The following is an 11,884-nucleotide window of genomic DNA, read 5'->3' as shown; positions in this document are numbered from 1 at the left end:
TTCAGTTTTGGCTGAACTAATCCTTTAACAAATGGAACCTTATTGTAAAGTGTTACCAATAAAAACCTTTTGTTTTACTAAAAAAAAAAAAAAAAAAAAAAAAAAACTTTTTGTCTGAACTTGATTCAGTCTTGGACAGTGGTTCCATGTGTCTTGAAATAAGTTTTCTTAACTTAAAATTATTATGTAATCTCAACATAAATATTTTGTGTAGAAAGAACCTAGTTGAATTGGGTAAACCCAACAAAAGTAGGTGTGGCAATGTAACTCAATAAATCTCTTTTATTTCTTTATGTAAAAGTTAATGTTAGCATGCTAAATGCATGCTAGTTGGAAGCACTAAAGAATGTAGTTTAGCAGCTATGCTATGGTTAGCACAGTCATTGGTCAACAAAATGAGCACTCAGTTTCATGTGTGACATTTACCTGTCCTCATCGTTAGCTCAAGCTCCTCTCTTCACCATAATGGTAACCCCCAAAACTCCAACATAACTGAAACTCTTCTTAATCACAACAAAACAAAACATTAAACACTGACAAGTATCATCCTTCATATTAATCTTGCAAAAAGTAACACTTAATTTTAATATTTACTCTCCCTATTGTGTTCAATACAAAGCATGCTGGGAAATGGAAATCCCCTGCCCAGTTTCATCAATGCTACAAAAACACAAGTATTAATGTAGTCCCAACTGAAATGGATTGAGTAAATCTCCATTTGACAAATGTAAATGGATAGAACACAATAAAATCAAGTTGTGACTAAATGTTCTACAATTGTGTTGCTTTAGTTCATTTTTATTAAGTAAATTGAACAAGTAGCAAAAATCCTTTTTTTTTTCTTCTTTTTTTTTTTTTTTGCTTGAAGGTACTGCTGAAAATCTGGTATTGAAGTTATAAAAGTTGTCCAATGATTTAACCCTCCTATTGCGTTCAGAATCTACATACATCATTTGCATTTGGGGGTCAATTTTGACTCAGTGGAATTCAAGCTTATAAATCATTCATAACCCAATGGCTTTCATCTAAAATTATATTTAATTCATTAATAGGTTCTTAACTGTTCATACATGTTAAAAAAAATAATAACATTTATAAATTATTTGACATTTCAAAAAATACATTAACTACAGCAAAACCAGTGTACATGAAGACATCTTTTTATCAAAATTTCTGTGAACTCTTATCTAAATATAACATAATATACCATTTATATTAAAATCTAATGTGATAATTACTAGTAATTTTAATGAATTTCCTATTACTCATTAATTCAATTTGGTTGTCAAAAGTTATGAAACCAATGTATTCTTTTTCAACTAAACTGTATTAAAACAACTGTACAACTCAAGAGTACAACATTAATACTTCTTTATGTTTTAAAGGGATAGTTCACCCAAAAAGTAAAATTCTCAGCATTTACTCACCCTCATGCCATCCCATCCCAGATGTATATCACTTTCTTTCTTCAGCAGAACACAAATGTGGAGATTTAGAGTAAAAAAAAGGACTTCAATTTTGATCTGTTTCTCACCCTCACCTATCATATCGCTTATGAAGACATGGATTTAACCACTGGTGTCATATTTCAAGTCTAATATGGATTACTTTTATGTTTCCTTTATGTGATTTTTGGAGCTACAAAGGTCTGATCACCATTCACTTGCATTGTGAGGACCTACAGAGCTGAAATACTCTTCTAAAATCTTTGTTTGTGTTCTGCAGAAGAAAGTCATATACATCTGGGATGGCATGAGGGTGAGTAAATGATGAGAGAATTTTAATTTTTAGGTGAACTATCCCTTTAAGCAAAATCTATTCTATTTACTTGCATGAACTGCCGAATGTTGATGCGCAAGTATGCTGCAAGCTGGTTCGGCATCAGATTGCTGCAGAGTAAAATTTGGACAGTTTTATCTTTCAAGCCCTATATAGACTAATGTGTGCATGATTTAGTTAATTTGTTATGTTTGTTACATCCGTCATGTCTGTTTTGAACATGAATTTGTGTGACTGTATGTTGATGTGTTTGTTCATGTTTGTAAACAAGATGCAGTCCCAGTGAGACAAAAAAGTGTGTGAGAGAGTATGGGAAAGAGGCAAAATGTAAGTGAAGTGTTTATAAGTTTTTAAGTTTTATAAGTTTATAAGTTTTGTTTGTTTGTCCTGTGTTTAGTAATCTCTTTTCAGTCAGTTTTACCAGAGACGAACTGCTGAACATTCGACAGCATATACCAGTCAATCTTTTCCTGGTTTTTGAATATTCGGACGTTTTGTTGGACATTTTAGTCGCTTGCACGGCTGTGTTGTTTAAACGCGCTATGAGACGCAGGCGAGGGAGACGAGCAGGCGCGCTGGTCAGGCTGTGTCGGCGCGGATTCCGAACAGCGCTGCCGAGCATTCATCTTGCAAATCTCCACTCTCTCCCTAACAAAACAGATGAACTACATCTCCTCACCCGCACAAACAAGGACTTTTCAACATCTGCTGCCTTATGCTTCACAGAAACCTGGCTGAGTGAAGCCATTCCGGACAGCGCATTACATCTGCTGGACTTTCAGCTGTTCAGAGCAGATCGCAACGTGGAGTTAACGGGGAAAACGAGTGGCGGTGGAACATACTTTTACATCAATGAAAATTGGTGTACAGATGTAACAATTTAAAGAGGATGTGCTGTCCTAATTTGGAAGCGCTCTTTATTAACTGCAAGCCTTTCTACTCACCGCAGGAGTTTTCCTCGTTTATTCTGGTGAGTGTGTATATCATGCCAAACGCGTGTTTGAATGCCGCGCTGCAACAGCTGGCTGATCAGATCACAGACATGGAACAACAATACCCAGACTCAGTTATTATTATTCTTGGGGATTTTAACAAAGCAAACCTCACACGTGAACTGCCCAAATACAAACAGCACAGTACATGCCCAACCAGAGACAGAAATATACTGGATCATTGTTACACAGCAATAAAGGATGCATATCGCTCTGTCCCTAGAGCAGCTTTGGGACTCTCTGATCACTGTCTGGTTCATCTTCTTCCAACCTACAGACATAAATTAAAATCCGCTAAGCCTGTAGTAAAGACTGTAAAGAGATGGACTAATGAAGCAGAGCTGGAACTACAAGCCTGCTTTGACTGCACTGATTGGAGTGTTTTTGAAGCTGCAGACACCAATCTGGACGAGCTCACAGATACTGTTACATCATATATCAGTTTCTGTGAGGATATGTGCATTCCTACTAGGACTTATTTAACATTTAACAACGACAAACCATGGTTTACAGCAGAACTCAGGCAGCTTCGTCAGGCCAAAGAGGATGCTTACAGAGTTGGGGATAAAGTCTTGTACAATCAGGCCAGGAACACACTGAATAAGGGAATCAGAGTGGCTAAAAGAAGATACTCTGAGAAGCTGAAAAACAAGTTTTCAGCTAACGACACTGCATCAGTGTGGAGTGGCATGAAACAACTTACGAATTACAGGACTCCTGCCCCCAACCCTGTGGTGGACCAACAACTGGCTGACGACCTGAATGTGTTCTACTGTAGAATTGAAAGGCCCAATCTCACATCCCACACCCACTCTGACCTTCACTTCACACAAACTCCAACACCTCCTGCAACCCTCCTCCTCCCCCCTCCTGCTACTCAACCTGCACTTAAGATCTGTGAAGATGATGTGTGCCGTGACTTTCGAAAACAAAGGATAAGGAAAGCACAGGGCTCAGATGGTGTTTCACCTGCATGTCTTAGATCCTGTGCTAACCAGCTGGCCCTCATCTTCACACAGATCTTCAATAGATCACTGGAGCAGTGTGAAGTCCCATGCTGCCTCTAACGTTCCACTATCATCCCCATCCCAAAGAAACCAAAAATCACAGGACTTAATGACTACAGACCTGTCCCCCTGACGTCTGTGGTCATGAAGTCATTTGAGAGACTGGACCTGAGGACATCACTGGACCCTTTCTAGATCCCCTTCAATTTGCTTATCGAGCAAACAGGTATGTGGATGATGCAGTCATCATGGGATTGCATCATATCCTGCAACATCTGGACAGACCAGGGACATATGCAAGGATCCTTTTTGTGGACTTCAGTTCGGCTTTCAACACCATCATCCCAGCTATTCTCCAGACTAAATAACACCAACTCTGTTCCCATGTCTATCTGTCAGTGGATTACCAGCTTTCTGACAGACAGGCAGCAGCTTGTGAGACAGGGGAAATTCACTTCCAGCACCTGTACAATCAGCACTGGTGCCCTCCAGGGATGTGTGCTCTCCCCACTACTCTTCTCCCTCTACACCAACGACTGCATCGCCAAGGACCCCTATGTCAAGCTCCTGAAGTTTGCAGACAACACCACTGTCATCAGCCTCATCTGAGATGACGATGAGTCTGCATACAGAAGGGAGGTTAAACAGATGGCTGTCTGGTGCAGTCAAAACAACCTTGAGCTGAACATGCTCAAAATGGTAGAGATGATTGTGGACTTTAGGAGGAACCCCCCAACATTGTTCCCTCTCACCATTCTAAACAGCACTGTGGCAGCAGTGGAGTCATTCAGGTTCCTGGGCACTACCATCTCACAGGACCTGAAGTGGGAGACACACACTGACTCCACGGTGAAAAAGGCCCAGCAGAGGTTGTACTTCCTTCACCAGTTGAGGAAGTTCAACCTGCCACAGGCGCTGCTGATACAGTTCTACTCAGTAGTCATTGAGTCTGTCCTCTGCACTTCTATAACAGTTTTGTTTGGTTCAGCTATGAAATCGGATATCAGAAGACTACAAAGGACAGTTTGGACTGCTGAGAGGATTATTGGTTGCCCCCTGCCCTCCCTTCAAGAACTATACACTTCCAAAGTGAGGAAAAAGGCTGGAAAATCACTGTGGACCCCACTCACCCTGCCCACTACCTTTTTGAACTGTTGCTTTCTGGCCGACGCTTCAGAGCTCTGAGCACCAGAACTGTCAGGCACAGGAACAGTTTTTTCCCCCAAGCTATCCTTCTCATGAACAGTTAAAACTGCCCCTTTGAGCAATAATTAATGTGCAATACACAGGTTAGTCTTTTTATATTATCCAACACATCCTACCTCTTCTGCCATTACATTCCCTTGCACTGTATATAACCGATTTGAATTTAGATTTGCACTACATATGTGTATGTGTGCGTGTATGTATGTATGTATATGTGTGTATATAATATATATATATATTTTTTTATTTTTTAGTATTTATCTATTTTTTATTCAATTTTAATTATTTTTTAAAAGTCTTGTTGCTGTTTTTGTATTGTTGTACACTGGAAGCTCCTGTCACCAAGACAAATTCCTTGTATGTGTAAGCATACTTGGCAATAAAGCTCATTCTAATCTAATTCTAATTACTTTTTTAAAGTCGGCATGAAATGGAAGTTGCGACCGACTTCGTCTTGTGACGTATTTTCATGTGGAACAGCTTATCGAACAAGAAAAAAATGTAGGGTGGGGATTTGAGTTTATCCATTGGTTGTTGATTGGATTGTGAAAAAATTGGTGGAATGGAGGCAGATGTGAATTTGAGTTTGCAGCGGACACACACACCCCTACCACCGTGCTGCTAGAGTCAGAGTCGTTTATTGGTGAAATTGAACAACGATCTCAAATATTTATTATCAAAATGACAACATAAACACATGAGCACATCGCAGTCTTTGCTCACGAAGAGGCTGTAGCTGTTGACAAACGAGTGAGTAAAAGATAACCATATTTTAACGTTTTGAGTCAAAATACACTAAATATAAAGGGAAAAAACACTTACTTGCGCTATGCATCTCAAGATAACTGCACTCAAAAATATAAATAAAATCCAGAGGCATCAAAGCATTGTATTCATTAGTGATCACCTCAGCAATTCAGGCGTGAAATGTCTCGAACACAACCGCAAAATTTTCCACCTTTAAGGAATGATAGTTTTGAAGGAAAACAGATGAAAATACACCTTGCCATCTTCACTAACATGCGATTGACGCTTCATTCAACTCTATGCATGGTTGTGGTATTTATAAGAAAGGGGCAGGGTTGAAGCGAACTAAATGATTGGAGATGTCCTGCATACGTCACCAGAGAGAAGTCTGTCGTTTCACTGGAAGATCAAGTTATTACATTTTGATTAACGATTACGAGGTCAAAAAAAAAAACTAAAAAAAACATATGCATAGATGAATCGTTCAATAATAAGATCAGAAACATTTAGAAAAACATTTTTCATTTCATGCCAAATTTAAATGTTTATATCTCAAACAATTCTATTAAAAAATCTGAAAAAAATCATTATGTGTATGTTGATAGTCTTGACAAAGTCCCAAAGTTTAGTTCCAGTACTAAAAACTATGTGGTATTTAAAAATTATTATGATCAAAAATGACCCGAATGCAATAGGGTTAGGTTAAATTCAGCATGAATTTATTAATGAACAATATTTCAACCATTTTAAGCAAATCCAAATTGACTGTCCCTTGATAAGTCCATTGTATTTGATTAATTGAATTCAGTGTGCTAAGAGTACAGCACCATGGACAGCAACTTAAAGCACATGACTACAGTGTGTACATGAGTCCTCACTCATTCATTCAGTGTGATCCAAATCACTCATTATCCAGAAGATTGCCATCATTTAGCCTTGAAAATACATTCATAACTTATTTTCCTGTGCCTCATGATTAAGGTCAGAGAACGTTAAAAAAGAAACAAAACAAAAAACTCCATGTTGAATATAGTAAATGACAATTTTATTTCTTGCACAATATGTTAAAAAAAAAAAAAAAAAAACAAGCAAATGGACAGACCCATCCCTCCCATCCCCACCCTCCTCCCTGCCCTGTTTTTCGCTTTCCCGCTGATATGAAGTTGAAGATCTGGAACATATTTCTACGGCAAGTCCAATGGTCCAAGTCAAAACGCATGTTTATTTTTTTCTTTTAAAGACAACACATACCCAATTTAGATTCACTGAACAATTAAAAATGAATTAAAAACACCATATTTACAGTCTTGTCTGAACTTTTACAGCATGCCATCTATATAGATATACAGAGTTTTGCTTTTCAACATAACTCCATATAGAAAATGTATTAGAAGATCAAATTAAGTCAGACTAATGGCGTGAGACATCCAAAGTATAGCACTGCTTTTGTCTTTTCGACTTCACTCTTGTTTTTAAAACCACTTTTTTAATTCTGCCATTCTAACAGATAATAATCTAGATTGTATCATAAGAACATATGCCTCATAAGGTTCCTCACATGACAATCCTCTTATTTACACCAAGTCAAGTTTTTTGCAGCTCCTCTGTTTATCTAAAAGGCAATGTTGCAGTCTCATTTGGCAATGATTTGCTTTTGGTTACAGAGTAAAGCAAATCTAACATTGCTGTATTGTCTTTCTCAATGCTAAATCTAGTATTTGTTCCTGGACGCAGGTGATGTGTGTGATATGACCTTCAATCAGACTGTAGGACCCTGAATGAGTTGCAGTGGTACAGGAAGCAGCTATGGCACAGGGTAGAATGTGTGTCGCATCTGAGATAGTTTCATGGCTCACTCAGTCTTTGATTTTAACATCTACAATTTACAAGAGAACAAAATTCAAGCTATTTGAAGGATTATTTGTCTTATGATATGTACAACTGGCCATGGACTTCCACAGATGAATTAGCATGTTTTCAGCGTATCATACATTATGAAGGCATTTAAAATGAACTGCTGTGTTTGCAGCTTGTCACCTTGGTAGAGTATTGCTGTACAGCACTAGTGAGTTAGTCTAACGAAACAGATCAATTCTTTACAAAACTATCCTGTGCTTTGTGAATATAAATAGCTAAATGAAATGTAAATCAGTCTCTGTTTAAAGTACGCTCTTGATTTCTGTTGGTATCAGCAGAGAAATGTAACTCAAGTATGGTGCACTATATGTGAACTTTACATTTATTCTGTAACAGACTTTGTGTCAAAGAGGAAATGCCATGGACTGCAATTTTCTCAGAAAAACCACAATGCATTGGATGAAGCATATCGAGGATAATGATGCAAAGGCATTCGAATCAAATCAAGTCTAAACGCATGAAAATGGATTTGAACTATACACAGTTTCAAGCCATTTCTAAAATCCATTCTGTGAAGTGGGATTCCTTTTCAAGTGTGCAAAAATACTCTTAGACATACCGTGTCATATTAACCATTTTTTGTTGCCGGTTTAAGTCGAATCACTTTAAGTCAAATCTTTAAAGGTTTAACATTTTTTGTTTATATCTTTACCAGGTAGGCTGCAGTTTTGTTTCAATTTTCGAATTTTAATATACATATATATCTCTATTCTTCCTGTTTTTTTTTTTTTTATAAAATGACACAATGATAGACCATCAACAATCTCTATATATATATTCATATTCCTTTCTCTTTTCTAGAATATCTTGTTTAATTTGAGATCAAGTTGCATTTCGCTCTTGTAAACAAACAGGTTTCAGAGGTTGTCACCTTCCTCTTGCTCCCCTCTTCCTGCTCTCATTGAAGCAGGGCCCTGATTTGTTTAGAGGTGCTGTCATCATTTAAATGTCTTGTTGTATACCTGTATGAAAGAAAGAAGGTTTCACATGTCATGTATGGCAGTAGTATGGTACAGTAATGGGGTCAGATGGTAATGGTATTTTGTCACATGGAGAAGTTGAAGAATATGAGGTTTCGAGTCAAAAGTCTAACTGCACAAATGCTTGTTTTTTTTATAGGAGTGGTTTTTGTATGTTGATTTCAAATGCTCAAAAATTGTAATCTTTTTTCAAAAACCCTCTAAATGTGAATATCTTTTGTGAATTCAGTGCTCTAAACTAAAATTCCAATTTCCGCATATTATTGCTATAGCTGTTGGGTAAACAAGTGCATTTATTATTGCAAACATCAAATATACAATGAAACTAGAAGGTTGAACCATGTTCTCAAGACAAGGCTATTTTTCATGAAAGTCAGGCCGGGCAAGTTGTTGCATGTGTTTGAAATGGTATACATTTATTTTACGCACGTAGAAATATGACAGTTTTTTAGCTCCGCCAACTAGATTTTCTGCTATTTCAAATTTTTCGAAAAACCTACTTTTTGCTGTATATTCGATTCGCTCAAAATTTTGCACGTATCATCTAGAGACACTCTTGACAAGAAGTTATCAAAAGCTTTTAGATAGACCAAACCGTTCTTGAATAACTCTTCAACGAATTCAACGGTGAGCACACCAAAATTGATGTGAGGCTGTATTTTCACAATGCTTTAGCGTATTGACACAGAACTTGGTTTATCTCATCACATGACCTGGGGGTACCAGCACAGTTTTGGCACAGCACCACCTAGTGGTGAGGAAATAAGAAAAAAGGCTATTTTTGCTTATAACTTCTGAATAGTTTGGCCTAAAATAATGAGACTGGTCTCTTTAGATTCCTCTGTGCATAATGAGTCAACTGATACCCAATTTTCCTAGGTCGCCATTGTGGGTGTCAGCCATTTTGAATTTTGATGTAAAATGCTGTATTTTACAAACACATTGGCGTACCATTACAAAACGTGATATGCATCATCAGCACCATTCCCTGAAGGTACCTATAAAGTTTAGGGCCAGTGCCTCCCTGTGGTCAAAAGTAATAACAAAAAGTGTATAAATGCTTTTAACATTTGATTAATTTGACCTATCATCCTGTGACTGCCCTCTTTAGATTCCATGGGTCATGGCAAGTACGATGATACCCATTTTTCCACGGTCGACCATACTACTTTTCTGCCACTTTGAATTTAATTAAAAACCTACTTTTTCTGTTGTGCACAAACTTTGTCATGTATGTATCATCTAGGGACACTCACGACAAAAAGTTATTAGTTCTCACATATCGCACCAACGAATTAAATGGCAAGGCGCCATAAAGGATTTGAGGCTGTATCTCTGTAACGCTATAACATACTGACATAAAACTTTGTCTGTCATTGTCACCACACCCTGACTGCACCATATACATTTGGTGACAGCACCACCTATTGGAAAATAGTTAGAATGAATTGTATTGCAATAAAAGCAGCCATATCACCCTGCAGCTCTCGCCTGGTTGCCCACTAAAGCTAAGCAGGGTTGAGCCTGGCTACTACCTGGATGGAAGACCTCCTGGGGAAAACTAAGGTTGCTGCTGGAAGTGGTATTAGGGAGGCCAGCAGGGGGTGCTCATACTGCGGTCTGTGTGGGTCCTAATGCCCCAGTATAGTGACAGGGACACTATACTGTAAAAAAAAAAAAAAAAAGGCACTGTCTTTCAGATGAGACATTAAACCGAGGTCCTGACTCTCTGTGGTCATTAAAAATCCCAGGGCGCTTCTCATAAAAGAGTAGGGGTATAACCATGGTGTCCTGGCCAAATTACCTCCATTGGCCCTTATCTATCGTGGCCTCCTAATAATCTCCATCCCTGAATTGGATGCATCACTCTACTCTCCTCTCCACCAATAGCTGGTGTATGGTGGGCATTCTGGCGCACTATGGCTGCGGTTGCATCATCCAGGTGGATGCTGCACACTGGTGGTGGTTGAGGAGATTCCTCTATACTATTGAAAGTGCTTTGAGTGCCTAGAAAAGCACTATATAAATGTAAGGAATTATTATTATTATTATTATTATTAATAAAAGCAAATCTATTTATGTTTTTATACAGTCTTTTCTTACAGTCGTAATCAGTGATGTCCAATCATACTTCCTTACATGCAGTTGGTATGATTAACCCCATATTTAGGGGCCAAGCACCACCTAGTGGTCAAACGATAGAAAAATGGTTATTTCTACAAATAACCTTCACATTTTTTGGTTTAAAATGATGATTTTGGTCTTATTTAATTATTCATCTATGCTTTCTTAGCTGCTTACTCTGCTTTTAAGTCCTTGGCTCCGGTAATTGCTGCTTGCAGCTATATTTGTGTTGTGTTTCATAGTTGTATTAATGTTAAAATTTTGATAAAAATCCTGTAACTGTTTACATGTAACTGTAACATGTCCTATTATTTACCTAGTGTGTTAAATCTTTTTTTTCCCCTGCGCAATTACAGTGAAAATGTTAAACCGCTTTTTATAATACCATTTGCCAATACAGAAACAGACATTCAATACTGTAATTCTGAAAACTAGCCCCGGTCAGTTGAACTCTACGATTACAATTTTCATATACCATGGTATGTACATGGTACAGTAAAGAATACCATAATATTACCAATGTAATGTTCCATGGTACTTGTGTTATTGTGCTTTTTTCCCCAAAACTTCATTGCGATAAAGTGGTTTTCAGCTGTCTTTATCCCAATACAGTTCAGAAAGTATAAATTCTTTTATTATGCATTTAAATCTCATTCTTTAGAAACACGTGAGAAGTGTTTTCTTCTTCCTGTAGGAAAAGTCACCTGTGTTCTGTGCTTACCCACTCACCTCAGTGCATTCAACAGTCCCTCCACACTGTTTGAAGGTTGCTCTTTCAACACCTTGATGCAGCCCTTCATCTGCACAACACAAACATGCATGTGAGGATACAGCTTTAAAGACAGGTCACCCCCTTCAGTTCCTCACTGTGAGCATGGACACCCACCCACACACCCAAATAAAATCCTATATGTACAACCACCAAGCCCTCCAGCACTGTTCCAAACAGACTGAAGCTCGGCAGCATCAGTCCCCATTCAATTACATTGTATTGACAAGAGCTATCTGAATAATCTCCTTTTGTGTTTCACAGAAGATAGAAATTCATATTGGGTTGTAACAATATAAGATTGAGTAAATTATGACATAATATACATTTTTGGGTGAACTGTTCCTTTAAGAAAGCATTTCA

At 37.8% G+C, this 11,884-nt stretch overlaps 1 protein-coding gene across 4 annotated transcripts in view; it reads right to left on the bottom strand.

The window, feature by feature from the left end:
- Positions 1-6,434: 6,434 nt before the first annotated feature.
- LOC127425007 (CYFIP-related Rac1 interactor A-like) overlaps positions 6,435-11,884 on the bottom strand; it is a 59,451-nt gene continuing 54,001 nt past the window's right edge. For all 4 annotated transcript variants that reach the window (XM_051670582.1, XM_051670580.1, XM_051670579.1 and 1 more), the window contains 2 exons: positions 11,482-11,552; positions 6,435-8,610 (listed from right to left, as the gene is read on the bottom strand). In XM_051670582.1, coding sequence (XP_051526542.1) covers positions 8,547-8,610; positions 11,482-11,552 — 135 coding nt within the window. In that variant the 3' untranslated portion in view covers positions 6,435-8,546. The remainder of the gene's footprint in view (positions 8,611-11,481; positions 11,553-11,884) is intronic.

This window comes from Myxocyprinus asiaticus, chromosome 34 (genome assembly GCF_019703515.2).
Source record: "Myxocyprinus asiaticus isolate MX2 ecotype Aquarium Trade chromosome 34, UBuf_Myxa_2, whole genome shotgun sequence".
NCBI lineage: Eukaryota > Metazoa > Chordata > Actinopteri > Cypriniformes > Catostomidae > Myxocyprinus > Myxocyprinus asiaticus.
Note: the sequence above shows the minus strand (reverse complement) of the source record. Positions and strands in the feature narration are given on the sequence as shown.